Source organism: Varanus komodoensis, unplaced genomic scaffold, assembly GCF_004798865.1.
Source record: "Varanus komodoensis strain SLA01 unplaced genomic scaffold, ASM479886v1 scaffold39, whole genome shotgun sequence".
Lineage (NCBI taxonomy): Eukaryota > Metazoa > Chordata > Lepidosauria > Squamata > Varanidae > Varanus > Varanus komodoensis.
Genome location: NW_025335922.1, coordinates 8,470,068 through 8,492,284, shown reverse-complemented (window position 1 = coordinate 8,492,284; position 22,217 = coordinate 8,470,068). Strand labels below are relative to the sequence as shown.

General features: G+C 41.0%; 1 protein-coding gene across 3 annotated transcripts in view; it reads left to right on the top strand.

Annotated features, from left to right (window-relative positions):
- Positions 1-22,217, top strand: part of BRAF (B-Raf proto-oncogene, serine/threonine kinase) — a 63,090-nt gene that overhangs the window by 30,146 nt on the left and 10,727 nt on the right. Inside the window, exons 10-19 of one of the 3 annotated variants that reach the window (XM_044441152.1) lie at positions 1,293-1,412; positions 5,577-5,713; positions 6,019-6,136; positions 7,765-7,849; positions 11,392-11,568; positions 14,042-14,088; positions 14,837-14,955; positions 15,786-15,917; positions 16,767-16,901; positions 18,182-18,335. In XM_044441152.1, coding sequence (XP_044297087.1) covers positions 1,293-1,412; positions 5,577-5,713; positions 6,019-6,136; positions 7,765-7,849; positions 11,392-11,568; positions 14,042-14,088; positions 14,837-14,955; positions 15,786-15,917; positions 16,767-16,901; positions 18,182-18,335 — 1,224 coding nt within the window. Of the gene's footprint in view, positions 1-1,292; positions 1,413-5,576; positions 5,714-6,018; positions 6,137-7,764; positions 7,850-11,391; positions 11,569-14,041; positions 14,089-14,836; positions 14,956-15,785; positions 15,918-16,766; positions 16,902-17,606; positions 17,743-18,181; positions 18,336-22,217 lie in introns of those variants that run through there. The other 2 variants (XM_044441153.1, XM_044441154.1) reach the window with 2 other exon arrangements.

Below are 22,217 nucleotides of genomic sequence, written 5' to 3'. Positions count from 1 at the left end.
TCAAACACAGACCACCATAATTTATTTAAGCCATGGTGGCTGCACTCTGAGCTGGTGCTTGCAGACAGAAATTTTGAATATTAAATGTCTGTCAGACTCACGCAGTGGGGGTTGCTTAAGGGCTAAAAAGCCTTCACATAATTCGGCAATAGACTGTAGTTTTTTTCAAGGATTGTTTAACCCCCAGACAACTCCCAGTGCTCAGGTTGGCATGACATGACAAGTTGTAAATGGGTATCGAATATTCTGATTCCATCTGGCACATGTGAACTGTATATGTGCTTTCTGAAATGCATGTGCACATCACCTTAAACTGAAGTTTGATTTTGTCTATAGAATGTATTGTTATTTTCATACCCAAGGTTTTGCAGCTATAATTGAGTAGCTAATTGGTTAATCAAATAAGATACCTTTAATCAGATGATAGTCATAATGTGTGATGTGCACATTATGTGATGTGCAAGATGCTCCCATGTGGTAAAAATATAAGGCAAATTATACCTGGGTCCAGCTCTTAGCAGAAAAAAGGCTTCAGTAGCAAAAGGAAGTACTGTATATATACACATTTTTTCCACTAAGAGGCATGCAAGCTTTTGGTGGATGCTGCTGTTCCTGCCGCCACACTCGCTCAGGGTAGAGCTCCAAATGCTCACTGACTGGCAGGCTTCATTAAAGCTTTGACTTGGCTCTTCATCATTTGAGCTTTGCCATGTAATGCAGGAAAGCATGTGTCCGTAATCACCTGGCCTTTTTTGCTTTCCATAGCTTTCTTTGTTTCGTTTTTCTTTTATAACCCATTGTAGCCTGTGGCTTGACTTCAGTATTTAAGAAAGACTTTGTTTCAGTCAGAAGTTTGCTTCCTCTCATCCCACTCGGTGGCATCTAACAAAGCTGGCTACTACTTTGCAAATTTGAGGTCAGAGGTGTGACCTAAAACCATGAACCCTGCCAATGAATACATTGCCCATTTTGACTATCGTGTATGTCCAGATAGCTGTGGCTTTTGAACAGTTTTGCCCATTCTGTCCAACATTTAAATGTTGTGTACTATTATGTCAAAAATTTTGGTCGATCAGCTCTCTGCTGGGCATCTGATAATATGTGGCAATTCCCAATCTAGTGGAAGTATGCTGTTTGTTTTCTTTTAAAGTGGAAACAAGGGATTCTCCCTTGCAAAGTCATAAACAATCTATGCCTAGGAGTCAAAGCACCTTAGTTATGTCCCATGACTTTCATTTCTTCTGTGTGTCTGTCTTCCTGTCTCTGCCTGCCCGTCTCTTTCTCTCTAACAGCCCCTATGAACCAGCTGATGCGCTGCCTTCGGAAATACCAATCCCGGACTCCCAGTCCCCTCCTCCATTCTGTCCCCAGTGAGATAGTGTTTGATTTTGAGCCTGGCCCAGTGTTCAGAGGTAGTTGGGCTCTTCTTTCTTGTTTTCACCCAAATCAAACTAAATAAAACCACAGATGCTGTTTGTGCCTCACCCTCACAGCGTGTGTATGTAAGTGTGTGAGTTTATCAAAACACTGTCTTACTACTTTTTTTTTTTGGCTTGGCCTGGCTGGAATGCTTTGAATGTGCTTTTTCACCCATTTTCACTCACCCTTATTAAATTCACAGATACTCTGTGTTGGGCATCTGACATAAGGCTATTAGAGCAATATGTTGTAGTGATGAAGTTTTCATGCTGCCTTAAAAAAAAAAGTTGCTTCTTGCAAGGGTCCTCACTTGCTGTCGAACCGAGGTTAGGACAAGTCCTGCATATACTTAAAATCTGTGCAGAACATTAGGTGTTCCAAGGGATTTCCCTTATTATGGCTGCCAACTGTTGCCAGGCCTGCTCCTGTACATGTAACAGCAGACTAATCTGCCAAAACAGCAGGTGAAACCTTTCCTGACTCGATATCCTGTTCCAGGTCCTGCAGATCAATCTGCTGTTAATCTCAAGAGTGAAGGTCACTACAAAAGTTCACAATACTACTCTGGATTCCTAGAGAACTGTTCTGTTGTGTATGATCTTAAGGCTTTGCAGGATTTAGAGGCAGTGCGATAATACTAATTTCCTTGACTGTCAGTTTTAACACAATGCTTGGGATAGATCTCCTTATTTAACACTGTTTTTTAGAACACTGTTGCAAGTACTAACAATTCTCACAATTTAATTACTTTTCTGGTCAATGATTTATCTCAATGATACTTTGGGGTTGTGACTAATCTAGATACTAATAGAATGTTTTAGTACACTACAGAAACCAACCGAAGATCAGTTTGTTCATTAAACATAAAAATTTCCATTTAGATTTATGGCTAGAAAATTTAAATTTCTAGGCAAAAAGAGATTATAATTTGGCACAAAACTGTACTTCCTTAGAGACATTTTTCCTCAACTAGATTGTGGCCTAGATATTGAACAGCATGTACAAAAATGGATAGCCTTATGAATTTAAAGGCTTCGATTTCGGGTGTTCCAAAGATTTTTATTCTTTAGCAAAGGCCAGCCCAACCCATTAATTATACAATTTCAAAAACAAAGTAACTTCAACTAAACCAGGATAAACATTCCTTAAATGTAGTTCTATGTTTTATGATAGGATGTGCAGCTTTGCAGAGCAAAAATATTAGGGTTTAGACTGTAATAGTGTACAAGATGTAACTTCTAATAAATTAGTAAGAGCTGTCCCTTCCAGTGCCATAGGCCTGCTATTGCTTTAGGATTAGCCTTGTGTTGATGGCCTGGTATAATCTTTTGAAATTTAGTGCATTATTTCCTCCTGAAAAAGCCAGGATTGTGCTTACCATCCTAAATATCACCTGGGTAATTTGGACTAGAGAAAGAAATGATTACAAGAGCAAAAGCTAATCCTTGTTAGACAAGTTTCACCTAGCTTATGTCAGTGACATCTTTCCAGTGTTATACATATTGATGTCTTTTTCACACAAAGCTTTTATTTGAAAGTTGGACATCCCAATAGTTGTACACTGAAAAAAGCTTGTTCTCAAAATTCTGGATAGGGAGAAGTCTCTCTAAAGCTCTGGAGGCTAGGAGGACAGTCTTTTATATGCAAAGCAGGAAAGGCAGTTGCATCATTGCAGAAATGAGGAGCTAAGTCAGAGCCAGGAAGGGGACATCTGTAAAGAACTTTAGGAGAAATGAAATTGTCCTGGCTAGTGTAAGAGACAGGACCCTCTCATTGATGCACCCAAGCTACAAAACTATCTAGCCTAGTCCCTTCAGGACAAGCTTTTAAGAAGACCTTGACAATTTATTTCTAAACTGCAGCCTTTCTTTAAAACTGTGAATGGCTTCTATAATTCCTAGCAGTACGCCTCTTAGTAACTTTCTGTGTTGCTTTGTGTAGGCTTGGCCCTAAACGTGACTTACTGGGTGAGTTTGCACGACACAGCAACCCACCCTGCAAACGAGATAAGAAGTATGGTTAGTTTATAGAACAGCCCAAAATGAATCTGACAGAAAGTTGGGTTCACCATGGGTTGTCCTGGTTGCTCCTTTCCCTTCAGTCCTCCACCCTGGTACCCCAGGGAATTGGCATATGAAGCCACCTTGTCTCCTCTTCATGCAGCATTTGCCACCCTTTTTCAGTCACCTGTGCAGATTTTTTCCCCACATCCACGACCTCTGCCAGTGACAGCCCCTGACAACTTCCCCTCTGAAGTGCCCAAGTTGCACAGTGAAGCAGCTCTCAGCTGTTTGCCAGACATGGTTTTATTTTAATCTTTTTTAGGTGCTAGAAATGTTTGCAAATATTTTTGTAGGTTTTGTTTTCTTTATTGGTCAGTATTTCAGAGTTGCCCAACTGTGCAACTCTTTAACTATCCAAGCCATGAAGTGTTGCCTGCACAATATTTTGGTAAGTGCTTGAAATCAAAGTACAGTCGAAACCTGCCAAGGACATTGACCAATCAGGGTTACAAATTGGTTATTTTGTGATATTACTTGTCACTTGACAGATGTCAGACAACAAGCTATCAAGCAAGCAAAGCCACAAAAAGATACCTGCTTCCTAAGGGGGTAGGAATCCCTTCTAATCCTAGCTTATTTAAGAAGCAGGGACTTTTAACACCAATCAAAAGAAAGAGTTTCTTTTTAAACAGGATTTTTTATGAGGCTAAACAGGTTTTTCTGACAGAAAAATAGGCAGCCATGAAATCATCTGCATATGAAATCTATTGAAACAATCTTGTTTAGCCCTGTCAAAAACCCTGCTCAAAGAAAAACTGTTTCATTTGCCAGCTCAAATAAAAGTACTCACAAAAGGTGGACAAATTGGAGATTCTACCATTCCAGAATACCAAGAAGTTGGAAGGAAGCATGGAAAAGGTAGGGGGAGCTGGGAATAGTCAGGGCAATATAGCAAAACTAGAGAATCACACTTAAAAGGGAGCGATATAGTCATTGCCCTATTTTGCAGGTGAGGATACCCTTATTTGTTTGCTTTTCTCTTGGCAGCTTGCTTTTGACAGCTGTCAAGTGAAACACAAAGTAATAAAGTAACCTATTTGCAGCATTGCTTTGTCAACATCCATGGATGTTGCCTCCTGCACTTTGGCAAAAGGTTAGGGTACTTACTGGGTCATCAACTAGGCAAAACCAACTTGTCAGAGGCACACATTTGTGTACCTCTAAATCATTAACCAAAATTTAGCACTAAATAAAAAGCATACTCTTATTACCACTCTTGCTGAGCAACTCATTCACTGCTTCCCTGAACCCACAGGGAATATTATACACCCAGGTAGATTTAGGCTTGTTTGTACTTGTATTTTGTAAGTTTAGACTTACATGAATGATACATGCATGATATTTCCCTTCAGCTTCAAGAGCAGTTTGCCATGCAGCCGTTGGGAGGCTGTTGTTTCTGCAAAAGCTTCTCCTTTTGGGCTCACTGAACTAGCTTTACAATTCTTTGGATCCTGACCTCAGTTGTAATCTTCTTTGCATTTGAGTCCAAGTTGGTTGTATGCCAGGCTGTTGTCAGATTCCTAAAGGGTTAGTGGCAGCAAGCCTGGAGAGCCAGCTAAATTAAATAAAATAGTCTGAATTTTCTTTTTAAAATGTAGGAAAATTTGAGTGCAATACCACTGCTTCAGTTAGCATTCTTCTTGCTTAAAGAGACAGTGGGTACAGTCCAGACATAGCTTAAGTGTGCTTCACATTCATTGATTTCAGTGAGACATGAGCTCACTTAACTCCCTTTGCACTGTGCCCGAATTGTTTAGCAATTCAGCAACTAACAAATTATGTAGGGTGCAGTGATTGCTGTTGATCAAGCTTGCTCTATCCCCTTTCCTCTTGTACATTTAAATCACAATCCTAATCCCACAGAAATCAGTAGATGTTTCACAATTGAACTAAATAAGCTAAGACTGCACCCTAAAATGTGTGTGTTAAGTGCACTTACTTTGTCTTGACACTTATTTAAATTCTTTTTACATTTGGAAATATTGCATCTTAAGCACAATTTCTGCACTTACTATTGTGTAAAATAAATCCATCCGATATATTTAAGACTTTAAAAATGTATACTTTTTTTCTGACTTTTAATCACAAATATAGGCTCAACGACGGGTTTGTCTGCTACACCACCAGCCTCCTTACCTGGGTCCCTCACCAATGTGAAAGCATTACAGAAATCACCAGGGCCTCAGCGTGAGAGGAAGTCCTCATCCTCTTCAGAAGATCGGACCAGAATGGTAAGGTCAAAGGTAGTTTATTGAATTGGTGTCCAGTCTGTACCATATTAGAGGGCCAGGGTGTGAATGTAATGCCTGATCTCCTAACCAAGTTAGAAGATCTAGAAATGCACCACAGGCTTCAGCTCTCATTCCTTCCCTCACCATGGTTGCAAACTGTGGTTTGGAACTAATAATGGTTAGCAGAAAATGCCAGTAGAGATGTAAAGCTCTCTGCTTGAGGAATACACATACACATATACAAACATCCCTTGTTATAAAAAATTGCATTTATGGATATATTACTGTCGTCGTTTTTCATATAGAAAACTCTTGGTCGACGAGACTCAAGTGATGACTGGGAAATACCAGATGGCCAGATCACAGTTGGACAAAGAATAGGCTCTGGATCATTTGGAACAGTCTTCAAGGGAAAGTGGCATGGTGCGTAACTACTGCATCAAGTATTTTTCACCCTGTGTATAAGAAGGGCAATTTAGGAGAAAAAGCTTTTTTTGTTTTCAGTGAAAGCATAGACAGAATGTCTGACATTGAAGCTTTAGAAGATATCTAGATGTATCTATAATAGACTTTGCAGCCTATTATAATGTAAAAAGTAATGTGAAAGTGTGTGGGAGATAGTGATAGAGAGAGCTTCAGCTTTTGGGTGGTGAAGTAATAAATAAAAATAGAACATCTTTAAGAATAAAATGTAATGATCAGGATCCAGAGACAGTGCTGCTAGTTCTGTGTGTCTAGCAGTGCTTTGGTTTTGCCTTCAATGCAAGCAAGAAGGAAGTGGAACAATCCCACCCACCTTTCTGAAAGACTCTGTATTTTTTTCTCTTTCCTTGTATGTCTTTTTAGATTGTAGGCTTGCAAGTACGGACTATCTTGTTTACAGTTTCTATGTAAACTGCTTTGGGAGTCTTTTTGACTGAGAAGCAGGATAAAAATACCTTGAATGAATTAAGCTACACAGGAAAGCACTTTTGAAAGTGAGGGGACTTCAAAGAACAGTTTGTGATCTGGCACACAAATACTAGTCAAGAAAGAAGTCAATGTGCCGCTAGGCATTGCCCAGGTCCTTGGGTGAACCTATAGTAGTTATTTGCATTTTGACTAATATGTTTTTGTTATTTACTTATTTATGAAATTGTATGCCGTTCAATTACTAACGTCTCTGGATGGCTAACAGCATAAATAAATTGACGACCCACTCTGGCTGCAAATACAATAATAAAATTCAATATAAAACATATTAAAATATTGATTAAATAAAAAAGGTCTTAACCTGGCACCAAAAAACATATAATGACAGCACCAGGCGGACCTCTCTGGGGAGTGCATGCCATAGTCGGGGCGCCACCACAGAAGGCCCTCCTTTGGGTACTCTGTCTCCTAACATCTTTCACAGAGGGTTCCCGGAGGAGGACTTCTGTTGCTGATCTCAGGGGGTGGGAGGACAAATATGGAAAAAGGCATTCCTTAAGGTATCCTGGTCCCAAGCCATTTAGGGCTTTATAGGTAATAAACCAGCACTTTGAATTGAGCCTGGACTTCAAGGGGAAGCCAATGGAGCTGATAGAGGACTGGGGTTATATGAGAATAATGCCCAGTCCCCAACAGCATCCTGGCAGCTCTGTTTTGCACCATCTGAAGTATCTGGACTGTCTTCAAGGGAAGCCCCACATAAAGCGCGTTTTCCAACTGGGAAGTAACCAATGCGTGTGTTACTGTTGCTACGCAATCCTCCTCCAGGTAGGGACGCAGCTGATAGATTAGCCGAAGCTGAAGGAAAGCGCTCCTCACCACCCCTGTTACTTGAGCTTTCTAGGACAGCTCCAGGTCGAGGAGCACTCCCAAGCTGTGGACCCTGTCCTTTAGAGGGAGTGCAACCCCATCCAGGGCAAGTCCATCCCATCCATGTTTTGCATAATGGGACTTCATAAAACAATTAATGCTATTCTATATATGGACAAAATAGAGCACATATTGGTAGCTGATCTTCATGCTTCCATTCCTTATTAAGAAGCATATATACTCCTGACCTTTAAAAATTGCTTTTTAAGGTGATGTTGCAGTGAAAATGCTGAATGTTACAGCCCCCACCCCTCAGCAGTTACAAGCCTTTAAAAATGAAGTAGGAGTGCTCAGGTAAGATTATGTGAACTGCATTTTGATGATATAGCTGGTGCAAATTGACCTAGAAAAGCCATTCATCTGGAGCCTTTTGTCCAGAACACTGTGCTTCTGCCAGTCTGTCTGATGAAAGAGTTAATATTTTCATGGTGTTTGTTTGTTTTCTGTACTGTCCATCAGCCACGGAGGCTCTCTGGGCAGTTCACAGCATTAAAATATACAACAAACAATCCATAATCAACAATATAGAATAATCAACAATATAGAAAAATCAATAAAATCCAACAGAAATAATACTTCCAATAAAATGGCAACAATGAACCCAGAACTGCAGTCAGATCAGTACGGAGGTATAAGGGATGTACATGGTAATATACAATGTAAAGATGAGAATACATTTTAATTGTTAAAATACTGGGTAAGTAACAAGCTTTTTATCTGGCGCCAAAAAAGAATAAAGAGTAGGTGCAACTCTTTCGGGAGCTGGTTCCATATTCGGGGTCCCACAAATGAAAAGGCCCTTCCCTGGTAGTCATCCTCTTTGCTTCCTTTATAAGGTACACTCTGAGAAGGATCTCTCAGACGATGACCTCAAGGCCCAGGTTGGCACATACGGAAAGGGGCATTCCTTCAGATAGCCTGGTCCAAAACCATTTAGAGCTTTAAACGTTATTGTTAGCACTTTGAATTGAGCCTGGACTTCAATTGGTAACCAGTGCGATTGCGAGAGGACTGGCATGATAAGTTCTTGTCAACTGAGTCCCATTAGCAGCCTTGCTGTGCTATTTTGAATCAGTTGTAATCTCCAGACCATTTTCAAAGGCAGCCCATGTACAGTGCATTACAGTAGTCCAAATTAACAGTTGTGGTAGTGCCTGCCGTGGCTCAGAGCAGTAATCCCCCAGCACCACCTTCTGGAATTGGATGGTCAAGTAGAAGCAGAACTGCTGCAAAGCAGTACCTCTTACTGCCAACTCAACCCGTCTATCCTGAAGGATACCATGGTTGATGGTATCAAAAGCTGCTGAGAGGTCCAGGAGAATCAACAAGGTTGTACTCCCCCTATCTTTCTCCCAGCAAAGGTCATTCCACAGGGCAACCAAGACAGTCTATGTTTCAAAGTCAGGCCTGAAGCCAGATTGAAATGAATCTAGATGGTTAGTTTTATTCAAGAATGCCTGGAGCTGTTCAGCCACCACCTGCTGAAACACCTTGCCCAGGAAAGGATGATTGGCCACAGGCCTATAGTTGTTAACATCTTCTGGGTTCAGACCAAGTTTCTTCAGGACTAGTTTAATTACAGTCTCTTTTAAAGAGGGTGGAACCACTCCCTCTTTCCAGGCAGCATTTACAGCCTCCTGGACCCATGTACAAATCCCTTACTTAATTCTGAAGATAAGCCATGTTGTGCAAGGGACAAGCATACAGGTGGTAAGCCAGACTTGCCCAAGCACCTTGCCCACATCCTCAGACCTTAATAACTGAGAGCCATCCCACAAAATTGGACCAGACTGGTTATCTCTGTTAAAGGAGCTGCATTGAATGTGGAGTCCAATTCATGATGAATCCGAGCATCTTTATCCCGACAGTGCTGTGCAAATTCGTCACACTGAACTACTGAGGGTTCCACAGTTTCTTTCTCTAGCTTGGATGGTAAGAGGCCATGAATATAGTTTGCCCTCTGTTGCAGTCCCCATCTCTTACAATTTTTCTTAATTCCTACACAGTGAAAGAGAATTGGATAATTTCATGTTGTCAAAGCAATGTTCTTTGACAGAGTAAAACCAAAGCTTTTCTGCACTTCCTGTGCATTGTATGCACCTTTGTCAACCTTGATTCCCTCCTGACTTCCCCTGATTATTCATTGCTATCCTGCAGACATCTGAGAAGGGATACCATCTATAAGTGTTCCTATGCATAGGCTAGAAGCCTCTGAGCCCAAATAAGAGAGCTGGAGTGCTTGGTTTTAAAGGAGAGGCAAATACAATGGGCATTACAGAAAGCTGGTGGAATGGAGGGAACCAGTGGGATATCTTGAAAGGAAGGATTGGGAAAGATATACTGGAGGACATGTTGCTCTGTCCTTGAGAGTTAGTTGGAAAAGAAAAACAGCAAATTAGAAGAGTGGGAATGGATGAAGAGATACTGCTACACTACAGGTTTTGCTTGTGTTTTCATACACAAATCATGGGCCTTCTTGGCTGTGGCTGTTCTTTACGGTGTCTGACACAATGTCTAACAATAATTTTTATCCTTTCTGTTAGAATACCAGACCTTAGGTCATTCAGTGAAACTGGCAAGAGACGCAGGGCAAAAAAGAGTATTAGCTTCACATAACACATAATCAAGGCACATTCTTCTGCATGTGTAGACAGAAAAAATCCCATAATTTCCAACATGTTCCAGTGGTTGGGGCATAATGGAATTGGTTGGCCTGTATTTTTTTTCTAAACATGTATTAGATTGTGCCATCATTGAATTGGCTGCCAAAGGATGGCCACTAGGTTAAGATAACTAAAGAGAACAGTAGAGGAAATGAAGAAGTTAAATGCATGTTGATCTTGCAGAAGCTCCATATTCAGAAACAGACTTTAGGTCCACCTGAGGCACCTCACTTCAGATCTGATGGTATTTTAGAATAAATTAAACCGCTGTGTCAAAAATATACAAAATTTGAATGTGTATGGGAATAAAATAGTGGGGCAGAGTATCAATAAACAAGCAGAAAAAAAGCTCACAGACTCCCCTTTAGTCACAGGATTTCCTAAGGTGTTATATGTTACTCCCAGGACACTCATGAGTTGAACACCTTATACCGGGGTCCTCAAACTTTTTGAACAGGGGGCCAGTTGAAAGGTGCCAGCGATGGGCACGGGCCGCAAAGGCAGTGCGGGCAGGAGGCCGCGTGTGCACCTGCAGTGAGGCAGGGGTGTGCATGTGCAGAGATCATTTTCTCCAATCGAGTCCAAAACGATCTCCTTACAAGCAAGCCGTACACACAGCGAGGTGCCAGCTTGCTTGCAAGGAGATCATTTTCGACTCGCTCAGATAAAAGATCTCTTTGCGAGCGAGCTGCCGCTGGGCGCGCACACAACGAGTCCAAAACCTCTATGGTGGGCCGGATAAATGGGCATGGTGGGCCAGATCTGGCCCACGGGCCGTAGTTTGAGGACCCATGCCTTATACCTTCATTGAGGCCCTACAGGTTTTGTGCAGCAATTAAGCCTCACAAGCTGCACATAATGCCTGTGCATAATGCCTGTCCAGTCACACTTCTCAAAATAGTGTCTTCTGATTATTGATCCCTGTACAACCTTACCTTGGAATCAGCAGCTTGAGAGGGCTGTTGTCTTCGTGTCATGCTTTTGGGTTCCTGGAGACATCTGGTAGGCCATGATGGGAAATAGGATGCTGCATTAGGTAAACCTAATCTAAGTTTCTCCTGTCCAAAAAGGCTCAGTTTATATAAATAATGCATAAGAGGAGTTTTCATATTCTAGTTGACATGTGATCAGCAAATGTTTTCAATGATTTTAAGTGTTTGTTTGATTTTACAGGAAAACACGACATGTGAATATATTACTTTTCATGGGTTATTCAACCAAGCCGCAGCTGGCTATAGTTACACAGTGGTGTGAAGGTTCCAGCCTTTACCACCATCTACACATCATTGAGACCAAATTTGAGATGATCAAGCTGATTGATATTGCACGGCAGACAGCTCAAGGAATGGAGTAAGTATAGTATCACTTGCTCATCAGAAGGGAACGGGAAGGCTGGTGGTTGTTCACCCACTGCGCTCTCCACCATATATGAGATGAACTCAGCAGCTTCATAGGAAACCTATAAGGAAGGTATCAGCTCAGTTTTAAAAAGTGAATGCTGTTTTCAGCTTGTAGACAGGTTGGAATTTGTTGTGTAGTTTATGAAAATTGATATATTAAAAATATTGCATAACATTTGCCTCTAGCAAAGCTATCAGCAATTTGGGAAATTACCCATTCAGTGGTACAGGCCTGTTTTCAGAGAAGAAACAAGGACAACTGCATCTTCATATAACAGGGATTACCAGCAGTGTCTCAGAAGCCAAAAGTGGCCCTTTCACAGTTCCTTTGTAGCTCTTGAGCCAGCAAAAGATATCCATGGATTTTCCAGCTCCTAATATCACCCCCAGGATGCCAAAGAATGGAGTAATTCCTGCCTTTTACAGCCACTTGGGCTGTAAATGCCTTGAGGCACAGGGAGAGCATGCCATATCTTCAGTATTTTTAAATTGTGTTTTTATGACAAGATGTTGAATGGTTTGGTGTCAGTCCTTGTAAAATATCCTGACCTACTGTTGACCCGAAGAAAAACATAAGAATGGGGTGGAGGTGTTGATGGATTTTTAATGTGCAGAGGTTGAAATAAACCTTGTAGATGAACAAGGTTCTTGGTGGGGATATTGTGGAGGAGTCATCTGAAACTCAAGGTAATGATTACAACTGGCACATTTTAGTGGAAGGTTCCAAGAGGTTTTCATAGATTCCTCCATTAAGGGTGATAATTAAATTACTGATAAGTAGATGTATTTGGGTGACTATAATAGCAAAGGAATTGTATACAAAATCAGAAGCATTTTTATGTAACCTTATTTATTCTCTGTAAAGTTCTTGTAGTAATGCTAAGGTGATTTAGACCCATACTGCTTTTTATTGTGAGTAAAACTGATAAGTTTTCATTTCCATTCCTGATAAAGATAACACTGGCAAATGGGGAGGCAAGGTTTAAGGGGGAACTTGAAATTCTGTTTTGGCACAAGTTATTAAGTTGCTTCCCCACCAGACTCCCTCCATAAGTACAGCCTGCAAGATCTATACTGTTCCCTGAATCAAACTCTAATAGAGATTTTCATAATTACTACTTTACTATGGCTAGCAGTCTTCACAGTAATGGCAATGGTATTTGTGTGGTTGTGTTGTTCTGCGGTGTTCTGACTTACTGAAGATTGATTTCTCATGTTCTTGCATCCGAAGCATTTTAATTGGGCCAGAAATTTTGGATTGACTGCAATGCATCATACTGCAAGCAGAATTTATCCTCTAAAGCAGAAGCTGGCAACTTTCAAAGGTCAGGGAGCCATTTTTGTTCCCCCCTCCCCTCGAAGGGTGCCAGAAAGGATGCTGTGTCTTATTAATTTTGTTATCACCACCCTGAGACACTGTAAAGGGCAGAATACAAAAATTCTAAATAAATATATAAATAAATTCCACCAGTTTGCCAGCAAACTAAAAAAAAAAAAAACATTGCTACAGATTTTGTTGGGGGGGCAGGTTAGGAGCATCTACTAAAAAGTGGTGAGGCCCATGTGTGGGCCAGATGTTGACCACTCTTGCTCTAAGCTCCTAAATGTTTCGACCAAGCCCTTTTCACTTGCCTATCACCGAAGGCAGTTAGGTTGGTGAGTAAGGAAGAGGGTCATTTTGGTAACAGCCTCACACATCAGCACAGGGCTTCTAAGGCATTTGTCTGCCCCTTTGTTACAGATCTACAGGAAAACCCTGAAGACTCACTTCTTTTCATTTTTAAAGTTTGATTTTATTTATTTTGTATGCCTTATTTTTATCATATCTTACTGGGGGTTTTTTGTTATTTTTTCCCTTCTGGTGTTTAAATACTAAGGTTGGTATAACTGCAGTTCCGATTGGTGACTCCATCCTAAGCGTATCTACTTGACTTGCCACTTATGTTGATTTTCAGGAAATTTACTTCCTAGTTGTATATGTTTATACTAAACTTCCTGATTGTATGTGTTTATATCCTTCTTTTCGGCTAAGATTATCGCTTGAAAGCAGCTAACACTTAAACTCCTCCATTAAACAATTAGAAGGTATAGTATGTTAGAGCAATGTAAAGGTGTTTGTGGCAGTCTCTTTGGACCTTGGTGGCTGGTAACAGTTCATATTCAAAGCTCTACATTCCAGAACAAAGAGGGAAGAAGGAGCTGCAGATATGTGCATAATAAATGTGCATAAACTTGTAACCCATGTGTCTAAAAATGCTGTGGCATAAAGGTACCAATATGTTGATGTAGCAAACTTGAAATGGCTTGGCCCTGTGTAGCTTAGAAACTGCTTCTCTGTTCTCTGCTTCTTAGAAACTGTGTGTGACATCTTTAAGACAATATGTGCAGTCAGCTCACTTTTCTTATATTTTGTTGCTTTCCAGTTATTTGCACGCCAAGTCTATCATCCATAGAGACCTCAAGAGTAATAGTATCCTTTTCCTGAAAACCGTACCTTAAGTGTTCCTCCTCCTTGCTTTAAGTACCTCCTCTGAAAACTTGAAAGAGAAGTAAGTTTAGAGGGATCAGTTAATGATCTGAGTGCAGAAACATTAACAGCTGTTTGCCCCTTTGGATTGTAAAGAAAACCAACCGTTCTTTAGGGGAAATTACCTATTCCTAAATAGGTGCATCAGAACATGACTGGGAGTAGGCATCCTAATTGATATTTCAGTGAAGCGTGAACAGCTTCTGTATATTGATTTATGTCTTGCTTCATGCTGCTGATTTCTAATCCAGCAAGTAATATGTACCTGGATCTCCTTTGGGGATAACTTGTTCTTGAATGGAGAAGAACTTGTTTTTCAGAATGCAGTGGCAAGATTTAGGCAAAAATATATTAAGACTTGCTAGTAGAATCATCGTGTCCCAATGAGCTGTATTTCATTGTATGTTACCTTGGAAGTACCATATGATCTTTGTCTCATACAAACAACTGAAGCATTTCCTAGCTTTTATCAATTTTGAAGATTTCATATAGTCATCTCTATCACAGTTTATTCATTGTGCTTACTATTAAATGATAGGAATGCTATTCAGATGTCAGCTTGAACTCAGCTTAGATTATAAAATTGACTGTTGATATGGGCTTTTACAGATGCTGTGTGGACACAGTAAGTTCTTCTGTGGAACATTAGGAATTGTGTCTTTTCTGTTTCTTCTTTACATCTCCTGTTCAGATATATTTCTTCATGAAGACCTCACAGTAAAAATAGGTGACTTTGGTCTAGCAACAGTGAAATCACGGTGGAGTGGGTCCCAGCAGTTTGAACAGTTGTCAGGATCAATTCTCTGGATGGTAAATAAAGCAGATATTCTCCAAACTGTTTTCATTCTGTCCAGCCAGCACCATCTCTGGTGCCTGCCTGGCATCTGTGTCACCTCTCTAGGATGGCGATACAGTTCTGGCTTAGCTGAGCCCTAACACTTAGATACTGTGCCTTTTGCTTTTTTCTGTGTTACTCCTTTCTCCTGTTCCACTGGATTGAGCTCTGGTGGTGTCTCAGCCCATATGAGCTCTCTCTTAAGATCAGCTCAACATTTATGCTAAACATTGGCCTGGTAGAATTCTCTCAACTAGTGTAATAATTCAGATGTGATGCTATCACAACTTAACACTTTGTTGTTGTTAGTTGTGAAGTTGTGTCTGACCCATCACGACCCCATGGACAACATTCCTCCAGGCCTTCCTGTCCTCCACCATCCCCTGGAGTCCACCCAAGCTCAGTGACTCCGTCGACTGCTTCAGTGACTCCACCTAGCCACCTCATTCTCTGCTGGCCCCTTCTTCTTTTGCCTTCAATTGTTCCCAGCATTAGGCTCTTCTCCAGTGAGTCCTTCCTTCTCACTAGGTGGCCAAAGTATTTGAGTTTCATCTTCAGTATCTGGCCTTCTAAAGAGCACTCAGGGTTGATCTCCTCTAGAACTACCAATCCCAATAACTGTGGTAGTGCTTACATAATTTATTACCTTGTATTAGAGATTTGGGGAAAATAGGCAATTGGCTGTTATGGACTAGGATCTTTTATGCTGTGCTTTCAGAAACAGGCTTCAGGTTTAATAACTTAAGGTATAAGAAAATACCCTGCCATTGCAACAGAATAAAAGCATTTTTTTTCTTTATTGCAGGCACCAGAAGTAATTCGGATGCAAGATAAAAACCCATATAGCTTTCAGTCCGATGTGTATGCATTTGGGATTGTTCTTTATGAGCTGATGACTGGGCAGCTACCATATTCTAACATCAACAACAGGGACCAGGTAGGGCTTTGGAGAGGCTTCTGTTTTCTGTTTATGTTTAATTTGTGCTATTGTGCTCTTAACCTGTGACATTAGCAAGTGATTTAAACCTGCATGATGGCCTTCTGTATAATTTTCATTTTGTTTTGCTTCATGTAGAGGCCTTAAGAAAACATTATTATCACCTTTTTGGTTGTATATCAAGGAACTAAGAAGTCTGTTCTCACGTACAGAATAATGCAAGAAGCCAGAATACTCAATTATTCACCTGTTAATTATGTGCCTCTGCTGTTTTGCTTTCTGGTAGCCACTTGCCTGAGAGTCAGTATTATGTAGTTGGCAGTGCTGAAATTGGCCCAGAGATTTCTGAATTTAAATACAGGTGACCTGGGACCTAATCATATGTTTGCATTCTGAGATAACATGGAGTAACCCTCACACATGTTGCTCTGAATGTCTTAGAGGACAGATGAAGGAATAATATGCTCCTTTTCTGTGGCAATATCCAGGAGACTGACAGACTATTTGCTTAAAATGTCTGCTAAGGTTCAGTAGTTTAGTGCAGACTGGGACTTATGGGAACTGGGTCCATAACATCTGGAGGACACCAGGTTGGGAAAGGTTACATCTTACTGTGCCATTTTAATCTTCCAATGCAACCCCCCCCCAAAAAAAAAACTCCCTCAAAAGCTAATTCAGCTATGAAATAAGAGCTTAGTTGAAATTCTGTGCAGGAAGTTGAATTTTCTGCAACTTCCAGGGTTTTTGTTTTAACAGAATACTTCCCTTCCCCTCAGTTTTATATGTAGTAGAAGTTTGTTTGAATATTCTCTTTTCTAATTTTTCTTCTTACCCCCTCCCCAAATAAAGATAATTTTTATGGTGGGGCGAGGGTACCTCTCTCCAGACCTCAGCAAAGTGCGGAGCAATTGTCCCAAAGCCATGAAGAGGCTAATGGCAGACTGCTTGAAAAAGAAGAGAGATGAACGGCCCCTCTTCCCACAGGTAAGAAATGTGCTTTGTTGGGTTCTCACAGTACTATACTCCTTAGTGCTTGGTTCAGGTACAACATTTTACCTGTCTAGCTTAAAAAAGGCCAGCAAATATGAGCTGAAAGAGTTGAGCCAAAATGAGCCATCATGGTGGCAAATTGTGGAAGTCATTTTTATGGGATTTGAGGTAAAGAAGTGTAATAGCCTGGCTGGTTTCATGGCAGGGGATATGGTGCTTATTGTGGCTGTAGTAGCACTAATGCCTTTTTAAAAATTTTACTAAAAACACACTCCTTGCTACTTCTGCGACATCAGCTCTTTCTTTAGCAGTTTAAAAGTTCATCCAGCTGTGCTGGCAGCAGCCAGAGCGCTCTGCTCACCACCATGTTCTCACCCTCTCCCGCCTGAGTGACCCTGGATAATGCTAGCAACAAAGTGATGTTTAATGATATTTGGGTCACTAGTCATCATCCAGCATCATTGTGAAGAGATGGCAGCTTGAGCAGAGCACTTCAGCTGCTGAAGTAAAGAAATTGATGTTGATTTAGCAGTAAACATCACTTAAGATTTCTGAGAAATGGGTGGAGAGACTTGCTCTAATTAAGCATTTCAGTTGTGCACTCTTCTTTCTCACAGATGCTTATTGTATAACTTTTTACTTTATGTGTGTGTTTCTTTTTCTTACCTTCTTTGTCGCAACCTTCTGCAAAAATAAAAGAGCACTGTGGTATTGCTGGCACAACTCATTTGTATTTCTGTGCATGAGCCAAGTGGATTGCAGTCTGCCAGTTGAAGACCACAGGGTGAAGAGATGGTTCACACTGAGATGAAGAGTTCATCTAACATGTAGTCTGTCCAATCATTACCTATCAAGACCCTGTAAGAAAATGGTGTGGGGGGTACAAAATACAATGAACAATCACAACTTCAGAGCTGTTCTGAATTTACTTTTTAATCATCATTCCAGTGCCTGAACTGCAGCGTCCTTTTGTAGTGTTCCAATAGTGCTTTAAGCAATCAACCTTCTCTAAAGTGTTAAATTTTGATGCTGCCTCATGAACAGAGAAAGCTGAAGCAAGCAGCTCTGCTGTCTCTGTCACCATTTTGTGGAGGGGCGGCTTCAGTTCAGAAATGGCAGCTTCTTCTCCATTTACTAGGCATCTCAAAAAACATTGCAAACAGCATGATGTCAGAATGACATCTTGCTGAGAATTAATTTGTTCAAGTTTGTGACAATTTTGTTATTTGCACTCTGCAATGTTAGGCTTTCGCTTGTTTTTGCTTTGTTTTCAGATCCTTGCTTCTATTGAGCTTCTAGCCCGGTCGTTGCCAAAAATTCACCGCAGTGCATCTGAGCCCTCCTTGAACCGGGCTGGTTTCCAGACAGAGGATTTTAGCCTGTATGCTTGTGCTTCTCCAAAAACACCAATCCAGGCTGGGGGATACGGTGGGTTTTCTGTAAACTGAAAACATGTGTCCATGTGTATGATATATGCCCATATATGTTTTACATTGCAGCAAGCTAATTTTTTATGGCTTGACGGTATAAAGACTTATCTAACTCTGAGACGTCTATATTCCTTGAATGGCATCCATTGCTGGCAATGGACTGTCTGGGAATTGCCACCCCACAAAGGTCCATGAAAGGCTGCTCAGTAGAAAAGGGATAACTTGTTGAAAGTTAATGTACCCATTTATGTGTGGGTCAAGTTTTTTGTGCCATCTTTGCTGTATAGGTTAGTTCATAGGTGGTTGGTGGAGTTTTATATTTGCATCTTACGCTGTTTTTGTTGCTTTGATCTTTGTCATGCAATAACAACCATTTTAGATTCTCAAGTCAGCAACATTGCTGATGTTGCCTAAAGGTAAGGCAAAAGATTAAAGGTTAGGTGTATCCATGCATGTTTTTACTTAAGCCATTGTGGGTTACAGCGTTTGACAGCAGCCATTGTGAATATACAAACTGCAGGTTGCAGTCACCATAGCTTATTGTGAGGTCTCAACCTGATGCAGGATTGGTGGTCTTCATGGCTAAAAAAAATCCCCTACTCCAAAAGAGCCGATGGGTTGTGGAGGGATTTGTTAGCCATGGCAGCAACCCATGCTGCCTGGGTTCACACCTGCAGTTTGAATATTCAGAATGGCTGCCAGCACATAGCACAACCACTGAGCTACAGCATTCATGCACACTGCCCAAAGACTTTGGCAGGGAGTTGCTTGTTTTTTGAACTTCCTGCTTATTGGAAATTACTGTTTACTTGGAACTAGAAAAAGGCTTTTACTGTGTTCTTTTTTGTTCTTGGGGGAAGATAGGGCTGTTTATTTCTTTGTATTGCCTCTATTTTGGTCCACTGCTTAATGTTTCCTTCATCTGTTTGAATCATTGCTGGATATTTTGCTGTAGGCCACCTTAGGCATGCTAATGAGCATCACTAGACCAAATAGACTAGAGGGGACTGTAAAAAAACGATACAAGAAAATCTTGCTTTTGTCTGTGTGGCTGTACATTAGAATGGCTGCCATACATTAAAATAATGCTGCCCATAATGGGGAAAATAGTCTTGTAAAAGCAAAGTGGTAAACTTTAAAAGTTGTCTAAAGTTGGGAAATGAAAGTTTCACTACCTATTATTTTTCAAAAGTCAATGGCTTGTTGCTGTTGCTCAAATTTATGTGTGTTAATGTTTCTTCTAAAGTCTCCTTTCTGTGGAGAAAATATTTTATGCTTGTGTATGGAGTTTATCCAGTTAGGTGCAAAGATTTCCAGCAAAGGAGTCTTATTGTCAAGAGCCATGATAGAATTGACTCTTTCCATTCCATTCCTCCCCATGGAAGTGGACAGCCATCTGAGTGTGTTGGTGTAAATTGGTGTCCTGAAACAGCAGGGGGTTGGACCAGATGGCCTTCATGGCCCTTTCCAGCTCTACTATCCTATGAGTACTATTCTGTGACACACTCTTTTCTTGTTGGAGTGTCTATCTTGAGCAGGTAAATTATAGTTTTGCCTTCACTGCTGAGCTCTGGTGACAGGAATTTAAATAGTAACTTTTGTATCTGTAGTGTCAGACTCTTTTGCCTTTATCATTGAGATTTTGGTTATTTTATTATTCCTGATTGATTGTATGCTTTTCACCATAGCCAATGCTATGTGTCATATCTATCCTCTTTCTTCTTGCATGAAGAAATTTGCAAAACTACACTAGCTGGTTTTTTTGTTAAACACATACAGGTAGGAAAGATAGGTAGATAGCCAGCTGATTCTTGAATCAGACCTCCTGAGGAAGTGTTGGGCCCTTGCTACCATGGGATTGTTAAGTCCAGTTGCCAGGAGTCCATGTCCTACTCTGGTGTCTCTCTCTGCTGTGTGTTTGCTTGTCTGTTTGCTTCCAGTGTTTAGTACCAGGTGGCCGCCATTTACATTTCCCACATTACACCTCACATAGCATTGATCTGGTGCCTTTTGGGAAATTTAGATGGCAGTCATTTGTTGCTAATTGAAATGGCACCTTTATATGATAGACTTGATAGAGGGGAGGAGAGCATAGGCAGGGCCTCAATGAGGGTTCCTATCCCAAGAACCTCAGGTTGGAGCCTGCTGATGGTAGTCCAGTGCAACCTGTGTGGAAGCTGTAAGCTGCTTTCTGAACAGGTGCTAAATTTGGTCCGGTCAAAGAGGCAAAGCATTGTCCAGGGCTGGGAAGAAAGCCTGTGTGCTAAGAAGGCCCACATCACAATCTGCCTGAGGCAGCTGAGGGTGCATCAGTGCTGGCGAGTTTCTAAAAGGTGGGTCATAGGAGTTAAGGCAGAGGTTCTGTCTCCAACAAGTACACACTTCCATCCCTTGAGAATCCTGGGCAGTAAAGATACATGTAATGGTGAAAGGCAGCTGCTGCTGAGCAGTGATCAAGGGGGAAGGAGGCCTGGCACTTACGGGAAGCTTCTAAGGGTTGGCAGCCAGGGAGCAGCACTGTGCATGCACGTGGCTTACTCGCAGCCAGCAGTGTTTGCGTGTGGGCTGTCAGTGCCGTGGCCCATTTCCCTGTTAAACACTGCAGCTCGCTCAGCCATCACGCACCTTCATGGTGCTTCTGTGCCACCTTGCGGCCTCCCTTTTTCTTGATGGCTTCTTAGCGGGATACCAGCAATCCATCTCAAGAGCTGTTGCAGATTTTGAAAAACGGCAACAACTCTTCTCTGTTCATTGATAGCAGGCCGCTATGCAAAAAACACCTGTGGCCACATTATTAGATTGTGTTGCTTTTGCAATGTGGCTCTGTGAAAGTGAATCAAAGGTAATTGCTTTGACTGTTGCTCAAGCAATTTCAGAATAGAGTGGGAGGCAGGGTTTACTAAGATCCTTTTCGGCTCTCCAGTGTTGCAGTTTTGAACCTGAGACTGGACTAGCTCAGAACATCACTAATATGGGTTGCTGATTGCTGCCTTTTGTGCTGTGCAATACTGTAGTGTGAGGAAAGAAGCTGAATGCAGTGCTCTCGTGGCATGCCATGCTTTTCATGTATAGCCAGAGGAAATACTGAGTGGCACCTCCTGCCCTGCATCTCTCCATAGCAGTATTTCTATCTTCACTGTCCTTTTGTACCAATGAATACTCAGAACAATTAACAGAAACAGTTAAACTAGATGAGCAATAGGAGAACAGTTTCTTGTTTACAGGGTAATCTTTAACCAGCTGTCAATGTAAATGGACTGAAAGTAACCAAAGAACATGTTTTGAAAGGGATGGAAAAACATTACTGTTTTAAAATTCATCTCAAAGCTTTTTTACTGTAGCAATTTGTGATGTTAATAGTTTAGCTAAAGACGTGCTAAGATAAAAGAGAGCTGCATAATATTGCTGTTACCACACACAACCTCTGTTTGTAGGTATGGTTAATAGAATATTAACAGTAAACAATTTACATTGAGACCACTGGGAAATCTACCTTCTAGGTTTTCATAGGTGTATGTAACCTATTCAGATAAACTCTGCAACTTCAACTTCATTACATTATGGTAAATAGAAAGAAGGCTTCATCCATTCCTTGCCTCCTAAATCAATCACTGAATGTTGAGGGTTCATAGTACACAAACCAAACACAGAATACAGACCCCTACTGCTTTCCTTAAAAGTCTGGCCCTGAGCCCTTCAGACAGCAGATATCTCTGTGTTAGATCCTTATAAGCTAAAAACATCTGAGTACAAATCTTAGAAATGTAAATTATAATAAAACCTTGTTTTTGCAAGCTCCCCATAAGAAACTCTTTTTTTTCTAAGAACTCTTAATACTCTGCAAGATGGGCCAAATTTTATTTTTAAAGCTAGCTTAGGA